This window comes from Hippoglossus stenolepis, chromosome 16, assembly GCF_022539355.2.
Source record: "Hippoglossus stenolepis isolate QCI-W04-F060 chromosome 16, HSTE1.2, whole genome shotgun sequence".
Lineage (NCBI taxonomy): Eukaryota > Metazoa > Chordata > Actinopteri > Pleuronectiformes > Pleuronectidae > Hippoglossus > Hippoglossus stenolepis.
The window spans coordinates 10357191-10374518 of record NC_061498.1 but is presented as its reverse complement, the minus strand read 5'-3'; the positions used below and the strand labels follow the sequence as shown (position 1 = coordinate 10374518).

Genomic DNA, 17328 nt, shown 5'->3' with positions numbered 1-17328 from the left:
TGTGCTGAGAGGGGCCTTGGAACCTGGAAAGTGAGCTGACTGCAGACAGATGAGAGGGTTCAGAGCACAGACTGTAAAGATGGCCGACGTGCCTGCTCCCCTGAAGTGAAGCCAAAGTGACTCCATCACCCCCTAGTGGCTGCCTGCAGATGATTTTACATGCTTTTATTTCATCACGCCTCTCCTATTGAAACAGCCTTTTTACTTCCCTCACCCAAAAGTCTATTGATGGACTCCAGACTGAACAGAACTCAGCTGCCAGGCTTTCAAACAGAACCATAAGACCACATCACTCCTGTTCTAGTGTCTTCACACTGGCTTCCTCTATGTTTTAGAAGAGATTTTAAGATTTTGCTGATTACTTTTAAATCTCTCCGTGGCATTTCTCCCAGCTACATATCAGACCTTTTAGTATTTTACTACCCCTCACGTACATGGACATCCTCAGGCAGAGGTCTTCTCTGTGTTCCAAACACTAGATTAAAAACTAAAGGGGACAGAGCGTTTGCTGTGGGGGCCCCAAGACTCTGCAATAATCTGCCTGAGGAAATCAGGTCATCTGAGATCTCTTTTTACATCCTGTGTTAAAACACACTTTCATCGAGAGGCCTGGTTTCTGAATTTTTATTCTTTTTTTAATAAATGATAATTTTAACACTTCATTTAAAAAAAAAAAAGAATTATGTATCTTTTCGAAGTTCTTTTAAATGAATACTGTCTTTAATATTTGTGATTTGTTCATTCTTGCTTTGCTCTGTTTTATTTTGCTGCCGCTTGTAAACTATTTGTTTTCTATATATAAAAGTTATTATTAGGTCAAAACCTAGCTCCTCCAATATTGAATTCCCATCCACTGACCAACATTAAATGTACATATCAAATACCTTTTTTGATAGTTCTCATCACACTGATGTATGTTTGAGTGTTAATCTTTCAGTAGCTGTGGTTTCAATTGGTTATTGATGACATAAAAAGGGTTAAACATCATGATTGACAACTGGGGCCGGTTGGCGGTTGGTGAGGCGTGCTCGTCAGGACCTACCGATATTGCAGCCCCATCCATAGTCTGTTAATGCAGTCGCTAGCTCCACATGAAATAAAGGCCGAAAAATTTGAGAATTCCTATGTGCCATCTATTTTAGCTTCCTCTCTGGAAAGTGGGAGGAAATGGAGGCGCGTTGTCCATCTATATTTAGACACTATGGTTTGGAAGATGCAACACTGACACTGCTTTACTGCTATGAGGAGCTTTGTTTGACCTTCATGCCTCAACTACGTCCGTTACTATCAGCAGAGGCAAAAGCTTTTATTTGTACAACAAAACATTGTCAATTCTATTGTCACGCATTTGTTACTTTAATTTCAACATCCGGGGGATAAAACCATCACCTTTATTTTTACAAACTCATCACCATAATTAACTCTCATTAATAACATTCCTCTGCTCATCTTATTGTAGTAAGAGGATGCATAGCTGCAGTACGTCATGTTAGTTTAATGTTTTACACAGAGCAGCCAGATGATAGTCAGGGATAATTTGGTAAATACTGCCTCCCTGTGGTTGAAAGTGACTTTGCACAGAGAGGCTAAGATGAGTACATTTGAAGTCTATTTCTACTAAAGTTTTCTTTACGTCATCTTTTATCACATCACACACATAAAATACCAGAAATGATTCAAAGTCTTCTGAACAATCTATGAACACAACTGCTCCCGTTCAACGCATCAGCATATCTAACCACTGGGTAAGGGGTCTAAGGTCTCTGAAGCCCTTTCCTCCTCGCTCTGATCAGCGTTGTTCCCCTGACAATCCTCCTGTCAGGAGCCCTCATCTGTGCCCGCAGTGGAGACCTCAGTCCAACCCTGGGGTGAATCCTCGGTATGGGTCGCTCAGGCTGAGTGGATCTGCCGTTCCTGGGGTCGTCCACAAAAGCCTCCACTTGGTCAAACTTTGTGCTGAGGCTCCCCAGCTCGTCTTTTAGCGAGTTAAACTGCCTGTAGAGGTCTCGCAGTGCTTCTGACAGAGGCTGGATCCTGGACCAATGCAGAGACATTTGGGAAGGTGCAAATAAATGGTTTCAGTACGGCCAGTCAACAAACGGCTGGCACTGCAATGCCCCATAAGCTTTCATGTAAGTGAGAGGAGAACAGAGTCAAATTGGACGACCGCAACATGAAAGTCACGGCATGCTGTTAAACAGAAACAGCTCCATCATCTGCGGGAAAAACATCAGGATAACAGACATAAAGATCAGTACAAATTTAATGTTTTGGCCTAGTTTTAACAAAGGACAGAGCCTGCAGCACTGCTGGAAAATAACTGAGTACATTTACTCAAGCCCTTTCTGTATAGTACAGTGTTTATGTACTTACACTTGACATGGATATTTTCATGTTATTCTATATGCATCCACTCCACCACATTTCAGACGGAAATACTGTTCTTAAATTATACTCCAATACATTTTATATTTACTTGAGTATTCAAGTATACTCAAACATTTTACAGAAATGTAAAAGTAACACATCAACTCTTCTACTCGAGTAAAAGTAAGTACTTGCATTAACTATACTTAAAGTATTTGAAAAAAAGTAATTGCAGCTATTCCCTAACGTAAAGGCCCTCTACATTATTTTTGTCAAGTCTCAGCTCTGGACTAGAAAGTACAGATATGTGTTTATATATATATATATATGGAGTATTATTGAAAAGAACCTGAAAACCTAATTACAGTAAGGAAGTACATGTACTTTGTTTCATCCCACCACTGCAGGTTGCTTAAAAAAGGATTTTACAAAAAGAAAAAAATACAATACATTGTTAAAGATGAAAAAATTAGATTTCTCGTATGTTTTGATTTCAATAAATGTCCTAATGATCCAATATCTCAAAATAAATCAAAGTTTAGAGAAGAAGTCTCAAAAATAACTGAAAACAGATTTGTGCATCAGAACTTGGTTTTCTCATACTTTCCTCTTCCATTCTGATATTTCCCTCAATGGGCCTTCACTGGCCTGCACTCCACCGGAAATGGCTATTCTGGAATGTCCGTGTTAAATATGGTCCCAGCTGTTGGCGTAATTGTCTCCAGAGGAAAAGTTCAATGACTTTGAGTATTGTCTGCCAGGATCTCTTCACCAGAACAGGAGGCTGAAACATTTCCCAGCTTCCTCTGGCACGGTCTGCGTAGGGTGAGGTCATTTACAAAGCTTAAGGCTTGTCCTTGCAGGGACCTTGGCAATTCACCACCTCTGGCTCCGAGCGGTCCACGGTCTTATGTAAAGCTTAGCGAGTTGAGCAACAACCTAATTTAGTACGACTGCGAGGAAGAATCAAATCTTCACTTTCATCAGAGTCTTGTTATGCATTGCACATCCCCCCTCTCTTACTCAACATTTAAACTTGTTTTCTTTTCTAGCTTGTTTGTGCACCAGCACGGCACTATGGCCTACAGTTAGTCCAATAAGATGCTTGAGTGACCCACCTGTTGTATTCAGGGAGGACGGAGGCATGGTCATTAATCAGCAGATCTTTCACTTGGCTGACAATAGCAAATTTCCAGTTATCCAGAACCTGAGTCAGGTTGGAACAAGTTTTGCCGTAGGTGTGTTCTGCTGAAGACAGAAACTTTTACTAAGACTGTGTTTGGCTGCTTAAAGTAATTTGAACACAATATTTTTTTTTTTACATGTAACATCACTGTTAATCATTTACAGATTGTGGAGTGTGATGTCTCTGACCTGCAGCGTCCCAGCGCTGGGTTTTCTGTTTCCATTTCTGAGCTCCACACGTTGAGACCATGCAGAGAAGGACCAGAGCCCCCTTCATCCTCATCTTCCTCACTGAACAAAAACAGCAATATGGGACACGGGTGCTGCCGAGAAACAAGTACACAGGGAAGTGAAGAAGGACAACTCGCAAGTGGACGTGGCAAAGTTATAATTTAGATAAATGTGAAAATCATCATCATGCACTGGATTTTACGGTACCTTTCTGTGAAGTGTTTTTTTTTTCTTTCTCTTTCCAGGTCAGAGCAGGACCACGGTCTTTGCGATGGAATCGTTCAACAGTGACACACTGACAAACCATGACCTGGCCAGCACGCTCTTATAAGTGCCTCCCTTAACTCCTGCAGCCAATCCGCTCACCACCTGCCCCCGCCCACTCCAGAAGGGCTGTGACACACTCTGTAACATGTGAGCACACTGGACGAAGACACAACATGTTGAACACATGCACATGCACATGCACACGCACACACACACACACACACACACACACACACACACACACACACACACACACACACACACACACACACACTGGGGACATTTTGGGGACAATGCCTGCCCAAAATTTACCTCTAACCTTAAACGTGAGCAATTCTTACTTAACCCAAAACTTAACCTTGAGTTCAGAAATGATATTTTAACCTCATTAAGACCGGGCTTTGATCCCAATGAGGTGTACTGGTCCTGACAAGTTCAGTGTTCAAAGATAAGATAAAATAAAATTGTGTTGATCCACACACCGGGGGCAATTCACTTTGCAGACAAGTCAGAATTATTAAAAAATGAAAAATAACATTTCCAAAATGCAGAATATGTACATTCAGAAATATTGTTTGTATAGAATTTTTATTCAGTAAAGTGCAGTGGCACAGGCTGATTGCACAAGCATGTAAAACTGTATTTGTGCATAAGTAAGGAGATATTGGGATACACGTGTCCATATATATGCCAATTTGACTGTTTATACGTATATAGGCAGATACGGTATACAAAAAGAATATGAGTATAGCATAATAAATATAATGTGTATATTTGGTAATAAATTCTCCCTTGGTAAACAACATTTTCTATACTACAACTATAGAACGTTGTATATGATTATACAGGTATAAAGGTCCTTAAGCGGTAACAACAACGGGTGTACACAAACGCACACACATACATACACACATGGTTCCCAGGGGCTCTTATCAGATGTGTCTTGCAGCCCCCACATCTGCACTGTAAAAAAATAAAATAATAAAAGATCCTGAGTGGGAGGTCCTGATAATCCCCAATCTATGCTCCATCTATCCCCCATGTGTCTTTTAGCTGCTGTGAGTGTTGCAGGGCGACTGCACTCCCTATGGGCCCTAATCCAGGGTGGGTGTTTGATGTAGCAGTGTGGCTCCAGCCAGCGGAGCATTCTTACTGCCGACTGTAATCCAATCTGCTCGGCATCTGGGCTAGGACAATCCCGGCCAGCACTGGTCCCTTTAGTTGTCCTGATAGATCAAAACCCGAGGGGCTGCATTCAAAGCAGCTGGAAAGAGAATGATATGGTAATAATGTTTGTATTCTTCTTTAATTCATTGTGTAGTTATTACAGGAAACTCTAACCTCGGACAGGCTGCTCACTGATCCACTCAATTATTTTGCTCAGAGTCAGTTTAATTCACCTTTTGTCAACCCAAGAAATATTCCTTAAGTTTTAGGCGGTTGGACGCTCAAGCATTTCTTTTTCCAGTCAGAAATTAAATAGCTTTTGTTGCATCAAGTGTCTTACTCCATCTGAAACACTGCGCTGCAAGCTGTGCTGATGCGTGCAGGTATTTGTAATGACACAAGGTCAGCTGCAAGGTCAGCTGCTAAAAAAGGAATCTGGCTGGGCAACAGTCACATGGAGACGACAGAGTGTACTGCATGCTTTTTAGTTTCACATTGGTCAGCGCGGAAAACATTAAAGAATATATGGTGGGTTCGGCTAAGGGAGTGGGAACTAACCGCACCTTAAATCACAGCCTCTCAAAAGATTTATGAACAAGGAAACACTGTGATTTAAGGCAGAATCTCACATCCATCTTTGATTCTGTCAGCAAGTCACCATAACCTGTAAATCTGTATAATCTTATTTAGCTGTGAAGCACACTTCCTTTTCGATCAAATGATTTAACGGCTCATGATCGTTCCTTGTTTGTCAAGTGTAATATTTTCTCCGACACTGATGTGCAAGATACTTAAGATCCTGCAGTACTGTGTTTGCAAGATTATGTATACACCTATGAGCGAGAAGACATTCAACCTTTATTTATATAATAATTATTATTATTATTATTAAAAATGTAAAATGTATTTTTTTTTGTTTCAACAGATTAATATGGAAAGAGATTTATGACAGGACAAATTTCTGGAGTCCACCGCTCTGCAGGAGTAGACTGACTTTCCTCCAGCTCTGCCGCTTGGATCGTCACAGGCCGAGGAAAGTATGACAGCAGAGGACTTGCAGAGCCAGAGTGTGAGATAACCAGGCCTCAGTCTTTCTTTTTTTAACTCACTCGCTGCTGGTTATTGACCCACAGCAGCAGATCTTCCCATAATGACTTCATCAGAGGAGCCAGTCGCCAAACAAAAAGGTGAAACATGTAGATTCTCGCTCTTCCTCCTGAATCAAATGTTGGTGTTGGGCATAGACACGAGTCAAGCAGGATGATGAACTGAGCTGTTGTCGTGCGTCATTCGGATTCAAAGTCTGGCCTGGCAGGTGGAAAATAATCACTCCCACATTGTAGCTGCTACTCCATGCCCTCACTGCTCTAAACAAAAACCAGGGCAGATGTATTATAGCTTTAAAAAAAAGCATTTACAAAAACAAATACATACGATACTTTCATTTTGAAACGGTTAAATAGGCTGTCTCCCAAAAGATGAGCAATGGGGAGGTGAGAAATCTGTCCTTCCATATGTGTCATTTAAAAGGAGCTTATTGGTTCTACCAGTGCATGATGTGGTTCAATGTTTTTGCTGGGATTAATGCATGGATGGCAGCTCAGGTAAAAATACATTAAATATGAATATAATAATAATTTGATCGTCTGCCAGGTCAGTTCTTTGTTTTATTAATCAGGTCATGGTCCGTGTAGCTCTTATCAGCAACATTTTCTTTATGAAAAATTAAGAATTGAGAATTTAATTCATTTCAATTGATTTAATTTGGTTCTTACCTCTGCCGAGGAGGTTATGTTTTCCTCAAAGTATATTTGTCTTCTTAAAACTTGGTGGTAGGGTGGAGGTTTGGAAGAACTCACTAACTTTGGCCTGGATATTTATTTTTATTTTTAATTGCGTAAACATTACATTACAAATTTCTTTTTGATAATTTCACTCATTTTCCAGGGAATAAATCGTGGCTCCTAATCGATGAAGAAAATAGGGCATATCTAAGGGACTGATATAAAAGAGTTTGTGCAATTTAGTGCGGCTTGATTTGATTTAAGGACAATGTTGGGCCTCTGTTGAATGATTTTCCGCAAGTAAATTTCACGAGTCAAAAGCCTCTTGTCCTTCTTGGTTTGAGTTTCACTGTTGTGTGTGTGTGAGAGTCTCTCATACTGCGATGACCGTGTAATCCCCTCACTGTGACTCTCACATGATGAAGAAATCTCACGTAACACAGCAGCCCGGGGCTGAACGTGGTTACTCCACCTCAGCTCACATGCTCCTCTGTTGCCCCCCCTGTTCGTCTGTGCTCCACATTAGCTTTAGTCATTCAGACCTGATAAAAGCACGGGGAGGATCATCATCTCCCACTGGTTGACAACATGAGGAGATATTTGGATATAAGACGGATTCCTTTGCCGTGGTCGAGGAGGGACAATACGCAGAATGAGTCCAGTCCCCTCATACCAAAGGTAAGGGGCTGCATTTGAACTCTTGCTTTTTCACATTATGTTTCCTTCTGAACATCTGGCACCTCTTTGTTCTCAAAACTTTGGCTTTTATCTGTATTCGTGTGTGTCCATAGGCAGACTCAGCCAAAGAGGATGCTCAGGAGCTCGGCTATGTCACCGATGAATTGAAGGGGGCAGGGACAAAGAATGGACAGGACCACGACAGCCCTGCATTCTCAAGGATCCAAACCTACTACAGATATTCATTGATGGACTATTTCCTAAAATATTTCCTGTTCCTGTGTAACCTGGTGTTTACGGTTCTGGGCCTTGTGGTTCTTGGTCTGGGGATGTGGGGCCTCATCACCAAAGAGTCATTTGCCCAGGAGAAGATCGGCAGCATCGGCACCGACCCCATGCTGATACTTGTGACTCTGGGCTTCGTGCTGACTGTGCTCTGCCTGTCAGGCTGTGTGGGCGCCCTGAGAGAGAACTGCTGCTTACTGAAGCTGTTCTCCGTCGCCGTGCTGGTGCTTATCTCAGCCCAGGTGCTGGCGGCCATTATTGCCTACAGTCTCCAAGATCAGATCGGGAGCTACCTGCGGTCAGGAATGTTAACTGCCATGGCGCGCTATCAGGATGACCTGGACCTGAGGTTCATCACAGATGAGATTCAGTCAAATCTGCAGTGCTGTGGGGCAGATAACTACCGTGACTGGGAAGTCAACATGTGAGTAGTGTGGCCAACTTGCATATACATAAAAATATACACCATGACTTATTGTTCATGATGTAGAAATGCATTTAGATGAGATGTAATGGTCAGCACGTTATCCCCCTCCTCTTCCCTCAGATATTATAACTGCTCAGCCCCAGGAGTGCTGGCCTGCGGTGTTCCTGCAACCTGCTGTGTGGACCCTCTGCAGAACGGCACAGTGTGGAACTCGCAGTGTGGCTTGGGAGCCCAGCTGCTCGATGAGTTCACCGCTCAAAGTGTGATCTTCCTGGGCGGATGTCTGGGGGGGATTTCCCGCTGGATCGAGCAGCACAACGGCCTGATAGGGACGGTTGGCGTCGTCGTACTCGGGGTCCAAATTCTGACTCTGTTTGTGACTACGCGACTGCTGGAAATCTTCCAGAGGCATAAAGTGTATATGTGATCTATCATAGACATCGCATGAGTGCTGACTGCTTTTTTTGCATTCTGGTTTTGTTTGTTTGACACAACCACAAGCATTTTCTTTCAGCTTGCTTGTCAAGAAAGTTTACTGAACCTGTGCAGCTCCAGAGGAAAAGACAAAACAATTAGACATTTAGCTAACTAAAAATGTCGAGGTGCAAAATGCAGAATGCATTATTCACCCAGCGAATATACAAATTCCATCAAAACAAGCTAAGACACAAAATCACACTTGGCTGCAGCCTTCAGTGACCCTCAAAGAACAAGCAGCACAGATAATAAATGGGTGGATGAGACCCAATCTAACATTTACCACTGAATCCATAGTATGTGCCTTACACCTTCATTGTGCTTGAAAACCGTCTCTTCTCTTGGACAAGTTGTGTTCCTTCCCCCGACATCAAACCAGGACACGAACCGGTCACAATCTCACTAAGGTTGACTTGAACATAACAGAAGCTTATTTATAGCCTTATGACCTGTTGAAGAAAATGAAAATAATTCTCAAAGATATTATGTGATATTTAAAAAATGCACTCCTTTGATTTTGTGCCACGGGTTAAATGAAAAGATCAATACTTCCCTATCGGTACATTATTGTGAACACTGTAAAACCACAATTTGTCATTTGTATAGACTGTGGATATTGTACATATTAAACAAACAAAATATAACATGTTGGTGAGCTAAACAAGATTCATCAGCTATTTTGCTCTACTCTACATTTAAAAAGGGACAAATAAAGCATTATAATGGAAACGGTGTAATACTTCCAACACAGTCGCATGGGTTTCATGCAAAACTGTTCAGTTTGTGAAGAGGAAAATAAAGGAGAACAAGAAAATGGAATTTGAAATTGTTTTTAAAAAAACTTCAAAGCTTTATTCTGCGTTTGATTAAAGACAATAAACATGATGCCGACAGTTGTGCAGAAACCTCGACTTTAAAGCCAAGCTTCCAGTTACAGCTCCCACTATAACCTCCATGACATATAAGACACGTGCTTGAGAGTCTTACGAAAAATATATTTGATGTATAAAACAACAAAGAGCAGCATCCACAATATGCCGATACATAGTTCACATACTAGAATTCACACAAAGCCGATATTGATGATGACATTTAGTGGGGCCACACTGGTTCCCTTTGGTGAATATGAAAAGAATTTCACAGTGAGGAGAGTCAGATGATCCCATACTGAGCCAGTTCGTGTAGCTCGAGATGGCTGTTGGCTTCCCACGGGCAGATCACAGTGATGTCTAGAAGAGAGATGACAAACAGTGAGGAGCAAAAAGGAGATGTTGCCTTGTTTGAAGACAAATTCTCTAGATGACGCACCCGATGACGTCCCTCTTCGGAGGCTTGCTCTTGAACCGGCGGCGGTTCCTTTGCCTCCAGGCTTCGCTTGAGCTTTGGCCCCGTCCAAATTGACTTTTCTGTCGTTGGACATTCAAGGTCAATTTGCATCGCATTGCATTCCATATTAATTTGAGACTGTGGTCCTTGAAAACCAATAACTATCATCAAGTTCATCCCTATGATTATAAAATAAATGAGTATCTTAAACACACATGCACAGACGATGGAGGCTCCCGATATCTCATATACTCACATTACTAATTAAAACACCACGGTGCCTTCATAATCAGATCACTGAGAGGACTTGCTGAATCTGCTACTGCTCCCATAACCTAACAACAGTTTATAGATTACATGATAACATTTTCAGAGGGAGGTTTGAAAAAGGAAACTGCAAAACTGCAAAGCATCATCGAAAACAGGAGATATTGCACCCAGGTGGAGAAATTAAATTTAAAAATTGTTTTAATAAACCCACAGCAGATATATCAAATCAGATACTTTTGTGTAAATAATTTAACTACATGTAAACTATCGATTTTGGTCAGCAATATGTTACATTTTGTTTTTAAGGATTTATTGCATACACAGAGCCACCACTGTATTTGGATAAGAATAAGAATAAGAATACGAATAAGAATAACTGTATTGTAATGTTGAGCTTGACATGCATGAAAGCACGGTGATTTAGCCTTTTTTAAATACAATCCTAATAGAAGTGTCCCAGATTACCAAGTGACCTGTCCCAGATTATCAAATTCTGGCAGAATTTTTCTTTTTTGGCACAACCCTGTGTCATGTCTCCTCTGAGTATGATATCTCCATTATTTCTTCTGGTGTGGTTAGAAAACATTTTAAGGATCACAAGAAGGTATAATATGTTGATCCAATGTGTAAAACAGATATCGGAATAAATCGCAGAAGTCAGAAATAGCAACAATAAATCCCATATTACCTACCTACATATTATTACTGATATCACTAAGTTTGAAGCAGTCAAAATAAAAACAATGTCTGAGTCAACTACACTGCCCCCGCGTGGTGGTGCGCGGAAGTAGCAGCAGTTACTAAAGCCAATCAGGGTGTCCTTCCCGGTAAAGATCGTCTATTGTCTGTGCATCACTCTGAGACCGAATTAGTCCACCTTTCAGGAACCTGAAGTGATTTATCTCCATTTTTTTGTAATATTATATTCAACACAAACAAAACTCCATAAAGCAGCTTATGGGAAAGTTTAACCAACAAACAAGAGGCACAATGTCGTAAATCAGCCTATCGACCGTACAGACTGAGGTACCCGAGAACAGCGACAGAGTGAGGCCTCTTCTCTTCACCGCTCCCTGGCGCCGGAGGGGGGTGAGAGTTCACAGGTTAGAGGTCGTGCACGCTGCTCGCTCAACGTGCGCGGTTGTGTTGTCGTGCACTGAACGATCACACAGCAACATGGCGAAGAAAAGGGGGAACAGGAGCCGCACGGCAGCAGAACCGCCGAGGTAACGAAGCTCGTGTTTGAACCGAGCCACTGCTAGCAGGTTAGCTACAGCAGCTAGCTAACGTGTAGGGACTGCAGTTGAGCTAGCTACGGCAGCTAGCTGCTGTTAGCGCTCTGACGTAGTGGGGAGTGAACTAAGTTAAACTCTTTCTTGGGTTGAAGACGGGACAAGAACCTGTTATACACAACACCCGAATGCTTACGTGTATTTAAATGTGTCCTTGTTATCTGGGCTGTGTCTAAATATCAGCGATAAGACGCTCAAGTTAAAGTAGATGTCCCTGTTTGTTCGTCTAAAGCTACTTTAACCAAGATGGATATCCACGGTAGCATTTTAAAACGATCTCAGTCATTAAAGCACATTCGGCCACTGTGTGTGTGTGTGTGTGTGTGTGTATCTGTGTCTCTGTGTCTCTGTCTGTCTGTGATGATTTACCGTCCACTCTGATTCATATGCAACAAACATGCATGTTGTGAAAACAATCAAATGTCATTGTTATGTAGCAAACTCAAATCCTCAGTGCAATCCGCTTGGGAAGAGCGTCGCATGCGTTCACTGTTGGATTTCACGGTTTGTGACCTCTCCAAAATTGTAATCCGCTCTGTTATGTGTCTAAATATCAGCGATAAGAAACTCAGGCAAGATGGCAAACCCCAGAAAGCCAGAGAAGAGGACCACCTCGAACACATCCCCTTCAGGCTCCGAGAGATAATGAAGAGCAAGGAGAGAATGAAAAGTGGGCCATTGAAATCCAAAAAGCTAAAAGATGGTGAGTAAAGATGAATTCCACACGTGCCTCAGTCGTGACGTTGTTTTGTAAACAGTGAAGGACTGACTTTCTGTCCTACAGCCATCTTCCCCAAAGGTAAACCAGAGGAGTCCCAGGATGGAGACATACCTGTGCCACACTTCAAGAGGGGGAAGCACGAGAGCGTGAAGGGGTATCTGCAGCGCATGGAGGCTGAGACAAAACATGTCCTCTTCCTCACCAATAACCAGATAGACAGAAAGCCCGAGCTGGACGCAGACAAACAGGAGAAGTCCGGAGGCAAGTCGGAGAAAAAGAAGGAGTGAGTAAAGCAGCTGTTTGTAATAGTGATGTTTTGTGGTCAGACAAAAGTTTAAACTGCCTTCGCCAATATCTCCCTTTATTGGGATCCGAAACACATGGAATTTAGCTTCTTTAGGCTTCTCATTTTCTCATGGGGATTGGGAAGGGGATTCACCTCCCAGTACAGAAGATCCACAGCAGTTTTGTAAGAGGGGGGGCTGGTTCGGTATGAATTTAAATGAGCCTATAAGGGCTGTCTATTGGACAATGTAATTAATGCTGTCTGCTGTTTGTCACTAATCCCAATGCAAAATCAATGAAAATATTTTTTTAAATTACATTTGTCTGATGATTTGACATGCAATGACCCAAATACATTCAAATATTCACTATCCTATATCCACATATTTTGTTTTCTCATCAAAGAACAGCAGATCCTCAGAGTAGAGGAGCAGTAACTCAAAATTAAAGTGTCAACTGATAAAGTAATTGCCGATTAATTTGCCAATTATCTCTGCCTCACACTGTAAAATAAAATTGTAAAAGCCAGCATGCATTTAAATGTCCACACTTAGAGAAAGACTTGTATTATAATGCATTGGATGATAAATGTCTGATTTATTTATTCCTTGCCGTCTTTCTACAGGTATGATAAAGGGAAAATACAGAGGCTACAGCAGAAAAAGTTGAACAGACAAGAGGCCGAGATGGAGAAAGAGATGTTTGTGGGTAGGTGATTTAGTAGTTAGCACAATAAAGGTAGTGAGATATAGTTGTTCTTTCCTCTGTAATTTAGCACAAGAATGTATATTAACATCCTTCAGTTGAAACATGTTGAAGATCATTAGGAGGTATTTACCATCTCTGCAGTTGCATTGTGTTTGGCATGGTCCTTCAAGTAAATTGTTTTGTCCACAAGCCTTTCGGTGTTTTTTACACTAGCAGTGGTAGAAGGCTGTATTCTGTGGAAAATGAGAATATCAGCTACTGCCAACAGTTGTTATCATTAAAACACTCTTACAGACCAAGTGTACACCACGTTCACAGCACCCAACAGCAGGACGTGAGGAGAATTTAGTAGCTAAAGTCACGGATACCACAGACAGAAATCAGAGTTCCAATTAGAGTGACTGGTGGACTACGATGTGTAAGATGGACACAAAGACAACTCCAAATGACTGCTTATGTCGCTCTGTGTTTGATATGGGATATCCGTGTGTTTGACGGATATATATGTCTGGGCAATTATTTGCGAAACAATTAATCATAACCACTTTATAATCATGTTAATATTTCCAACATGCTGCACAGTGGCCCAAAAATGAAATGACATCAGCTAAACTTGAAGCTGAAAGAAGTTCTTTCTATAGTTAATCATAATTAAATGATAGTTTTTGTATTGTAGATCATGTTCCATTTGGGGAAGTTTCAATGGCTCCACCGTGTCTAAGCGCCAAACCCAAGAAAGCTCCGGTCAAATCTCAGGTAACAGCTCTGTGGGTTTATCACATTATCCCATTGATCTTAATGCTTGATTAAGTGGTTAACTGTTTTTATCCTCTGCCTCCATTATCTAGAACTCTTCGAAGGGACTGCTCCTCAACTCTCTCCTGGGTAACAAGGTGATCTCCACAGTTAAGCCCTCTATGGCCAGAAAGAGGATCGTGGAGGAGGAGAGGGAGCGAGCAGTGGAGGCCTACCGTCTCCTGAAGAAACGGAAGCAGCAGAACCAGGAGGCCAGAGCTGCCAGCCTGAAAAATATCAAAGACTTTGATTGATCTCTCATGTCACTGAATTCAAGCAGGAAGTGTGAATGACCGCAGTGAACATTAATATTCAGCCGACTGTATGTGTCAGAAAGATGGCTTACCACACTTTAGCTATCTGTCAGGGAAAGAAGCCTCCACAGGCGACAGTTAGAGGTAAGTTGCACCTCAATCCCCTGCCTCATATTCACTTCCATGGAGAACTGGATGCTATGATTAGTGTAACTGATAGCTCAACTATTAAATACATGTAGATAGTTGGATTTCATATTTTTCTGTTTTCATATTTCCATCTTTAGATAACCGCTATGGCATCAAGTGTGATGTGATGGACAATAAAAATAATGTTATCTCAAGGAAAATATAAACCTCTGATTGTTTTCTGTAGTTCCACTAGATGGCAGTCTTCAGTGGTTCCAGCTGGTTTCTTACAGTTTGCATGGAGGACTGAAGGCAAATGCAGGCTGAATAATTGTTGACCTTTTTTGCATAAAATGTATTTTTGGGTTGTACCCCATGCCATACAATACTATATATGCTTGTTAAAACTAATTTAAATTGTCTTTTAGCATATTTTAGAGTGGAAATCAAGCACAATTTTATAAATAAAGGAAAACAAATTAATTTAACAAACCAGTCTCACCATGATGTGTCTTTAATAGCTGTTCCGGAGCTTTTAATTATATCGCATAATCTTCATCAGCAGCAATTTCCGGGTTTTCCCTCTAAACCTCAACGTACCTCAAAGCTCACTCCTGACGGTGTAAACATCTGCTCAGAAAAGAATCTAACTATCGGGTCCAATTAGTATTTATCCTGTAGCTTTCAGTTATATGACCTGTAGATCTTTGAATAACATCCAATGGGCTTCTCAGCTTTCTCAGAGCAGTTTGCATTACCTAGTTGTTAAGAGGTTCTACATACAAATAAATTTGCCTCGCCTTGTCTTGCCTGCTGTTTTTGCCAGAACCATCAGTGAACCTCGGTGGAAGTAACATAAACAAAGCTTTCACGGAACAAAATGTAAAAACTGGTAATGCCTCGTTTCCCTTTGTACCTCACTGAGAGCCTGAATCCAGGGATAAATGAATCACATCGGTCTTTTTAAATGTGGGAGAATTGGCACTGCTATTTCCATTTGTAATCCTGAAAAGTTGAACCCTCGTGAACAAGGCCACTGTTTCATTATTGGCCTTAGGGGACGAACTGTACAAATTCATATGTTTGGTTTGAAACATTGATCTTTCAAAGCATCCTAGATCAAAAAGCAAACACTGCAATGTTAATATTTCTGCAATATCTATCTACTGAATAATATCACCTGATGGTAATAATAGTAATAAACCTGTGGGTTCAGTCTTTTCGGTTTGTTCAGCTTGACCAGCAAGTTTTGTTTTTTTTTCCGCTGTCTGTGTTTGTCCTCTGAGGGTTGTCACAGTGACAGGGAAATGCAGTAAGTGGGGACAGCTGCCTGTGATTGGTAGTGCTGACTCCCTCGAGCTGAGCCCAGCCACTCACTGGTCACGAAACCAGCCGTGTCCATGTGCACAAGACAGCCATTCATAACGTCAGGGGATTTACAGCAGCTGCCTGTCAGAGAAAGATGCTGTTTGTGTGAGTTAAGCACAATTCACTGATCTGGAATTAAAGTCTAATAGACTGTAAATAAGCGCATTGGCGAGGTTTACTGTATTTGCAGATCCCCTTTTCTGCAGAGTTGGACAGTAACTGCTTAGCAAAGACTAAACTGTAGTTAGACAAAATATTGTCTCAAACGTCTGTTCTCTTTTTGTTTACATTTGGATACATTTTTCTTGTTGACAAGCTGCACTGCTTATCTGCATGGAGTTTTTTTCTTTTGCAGCTCTATTCACAAGTTTGTTTTTCTCATGTGCACTGGAGATCAGATGGAGCTGTTTGTGATCTGACTGATTTCTAGTTTGCAAGGAATTACATGTGGCTGCTGACACTACGGGATGGAGGGAGTCATTGGGAGAGAGCTTAGTCAGCCTGCTGCTAGGCAGCCGCAGCTCACCCTAAACTGTGTGTGTGTGTGTGTGTGTGTGTGAGTAATTAAATGTGATCAAATGTTCCCCTCTGTGTAGTGAACAGGAAGAACTAATCGCAAGTCAATGTAGTTGTCCATTTTTGGTTTCCTAAAACTAATTTAACCACATTGTATATCCACAGTTGCGTTTTAAAACGGTCTCAGTAAATACACCACATTCAGTCTGTATATAGATGAGTGTATGAATTGTGCCATTACTCATGATTATCGACTGTCCACTCTGATTCTTATGCAACAAACATGCTTGATTCGAAAGCTCCTGGCAGCATTTTATTGTTGCTGCTTTCAGATAGTGTAGTTTCTATCACACGCTCCATCAAACCTCATTGTTATGCTCCAAACTCAAATCAATAATGCATCGACCTGGCTCTACTAAGAATATCGCAGTCCTAAATTCAAACTTGTGAGGAGCATTACATGGATTTACTGTTGTGTTTTACTGTCCCGTGCCATGTTTTTGCCTTGTAAAGCAGTGAAAAAACCGCTCTCCACAAAGTGAGCGCCTGCCCCTGTGAGCTTATCAAGCCAAAATATGTAAATAATTGTTCCAGGTTGTTCCAGATGGAAAGCCTGGTCACACTTCCTCTTTCAGTACCTGTGTCACCTCCCTGGCTGCCTCCTCCTGTTGTTTCCCGGTGAAAACCAATGATCCAGCCGCCTTTAGTAAGCTTCACAGGTTTAATACGTTACAGTTTACACCTTTTACATCCAATATATATCATTTCTTTATAAATCCAAGACGCTACAAAATCA

General features: G+C 41.4%; 3 protein-coding genes across 4 annotated transcripts; 2 read left to right on the top strand and 1 right to left on the bottom strand.

The window, feature by feature from the left end:
- Nucleotides 1-1281: 1281 nt before the first annotated feature.
- On the bottom strand, nucleotides 1282-4117 carry si:dkey-282h22.5 (uncharacterized protein LOC107988040 homolog). Of its 2 annotated transcripts, none has more exons than XM_047344023.1 (4): nucleotides 3991-4117; nucleotides 3742-3875; nucleotides 3486-3615; nucleotides 1282-2034 (listed from the first exon to the last, which is right to left on the bottom strand). In XM_047344023.1, the coding sequence occupies exons 2-4, from the start codon at nucleotides 3833-3835 to the stop codon at nucleotides 1755-1757; spliced, it is 504 nt and encodes a 167-aa protein (XP_047199979.1). In that variant the 5' UTR covers nucleotides 3836-3875; nucleotides 3991-4117; the 3' UTR covers nucleotides 1282-1754. The 2 variants fall into 2 exon arrangements, with proteins under 2 accessions (XP_047199979.1, XP_047199980.1); XM_047344024.1 differs by having other exon boundaries at nucleotides 3486-3612.
- Nucleotides 4118-7551: 3434 nt separating this feature from the next.
- Nucleotides 7552-9884, top strand: LOC118123586 (tetraspanin-10). Its single transcript, XM_035181074.2, has 3 exons — nucleotides 7552-7679; nucleotides 7793-8388; nucleotides 8512-9884. The coding sequence occupies exons 1-3, from the start codon at nucleotides 7590-7592 to the stop codon at nucleotides 8816-8818; spliced, it is 993 nt and encodes a 330-aa protein (XP_035036965.1). The 5' UTR covers nucleotides 7552-7589; the 3' UTR covers nucleotides 8819-9884.
- A 1649-nt stretch (nucleotides 9885-11533) lies between these two features.
- Nucleotides 11534-15140, top strand: ccdc137 (coiled-coil domain containing 137). Its single transcript, XM_035181314.2, has 6 exons — nucleotides 11534-11690; nucleotides 12314-12459; nucleotides 12541-12760; nucleotides 13388-13470; nucleotides 14147-14226; nucleotides 14319-15140. The coding sequence occupies exons 1-6, from the start codon at nucleotides 11641-11643 to the stop codon at nucleotides 14517-14519; spliced, it is 780 nt and encodes a 259-aa protein (XP_035037205.1). The 5' UTR covers nucleotides 11534-11640; the 3' UTR covers nucleotides 14520-15140.
- The last annotated feature ends 2188 nt before the right edge of the window (nucleotides 15141-17328 follow it).

What these genes read in the sequence shown, in the direction of transcription:
- si:dkey-282h22.5 (XM_047344023.1), bottom strand. Translation starts at nt 3,835, where the DNA reads ATGAGGATGAAGGGGGCTCTGGTCCTTCTCTGCATGGTCTCAACGTGT. An exon ending in CCAGCGCTGGGACGCTGCAG is followed by an intron (nt 3,616 to 3,741) that starts GTCAGAGACATC and finishes TTCTGTCTTCAG; the next exon opens with CAGAACACACCTACGGCAAA. An exon ending in GTCCTCCCTGAATACAACAG is followed by an intron (nt 2,035 to 3,485) that starts GTGGGTCACTCA and finishes GCATTGGTCCAG; the next exon opens with GATCCAGCCTCTGTCAGAAG.
- LOC118123586 (XM_035181074.2), top strand. Translation starts at nt 7,590, where the DNA reads ATGAGGAGATATTTGGATATAAGACGGATTCCTTTGCCGTGGTCGAGG. An exon ending in CCAGTCCCCTCATACCAAAG is followed by an intron (nt 7,680 to 7,792) that starts GTAAGGGGCTGC and finishes GTGTGTCCATAG; the next exon opens with GCAGACTCAGCCAAAGAGGA. An exon ending in CGTGACTGGGAAGTCAACAT is followed by an intron (nt 8,389 to 8,511) that starts GTGAGTAGTGTG and finishes CTCTTCCCTCAG; the next exon opens with ATATTATAACTGCTCAGCCC.
- ccdc137 (XM_035181314.2), top strand. Translation starts at nt 11,641, where the DNA reads ATGGCGAAGAAAAGGGGGAACAGGAGCCGCACGGCAGCAGAACCGCCG. An exon ending in ATCCAAAAAGCTAAAAGATG is followed by an intron (nt 12,460 to 12,540) that starts GTGAGTAAAGAT and finishes TCTGTCCTACAG; the next exon opens with CCATCTTCCCCAAAGGTAAA. An exon ending in GGAGAAAGAGATGTTTGTGG is followed by an intron (nt 13,471 to 14,146) that starts GTAGGTGATTTA and finishes TTTGTATTGTAG; the next exon opens with ATCATGTTCCATTTGGGGAA.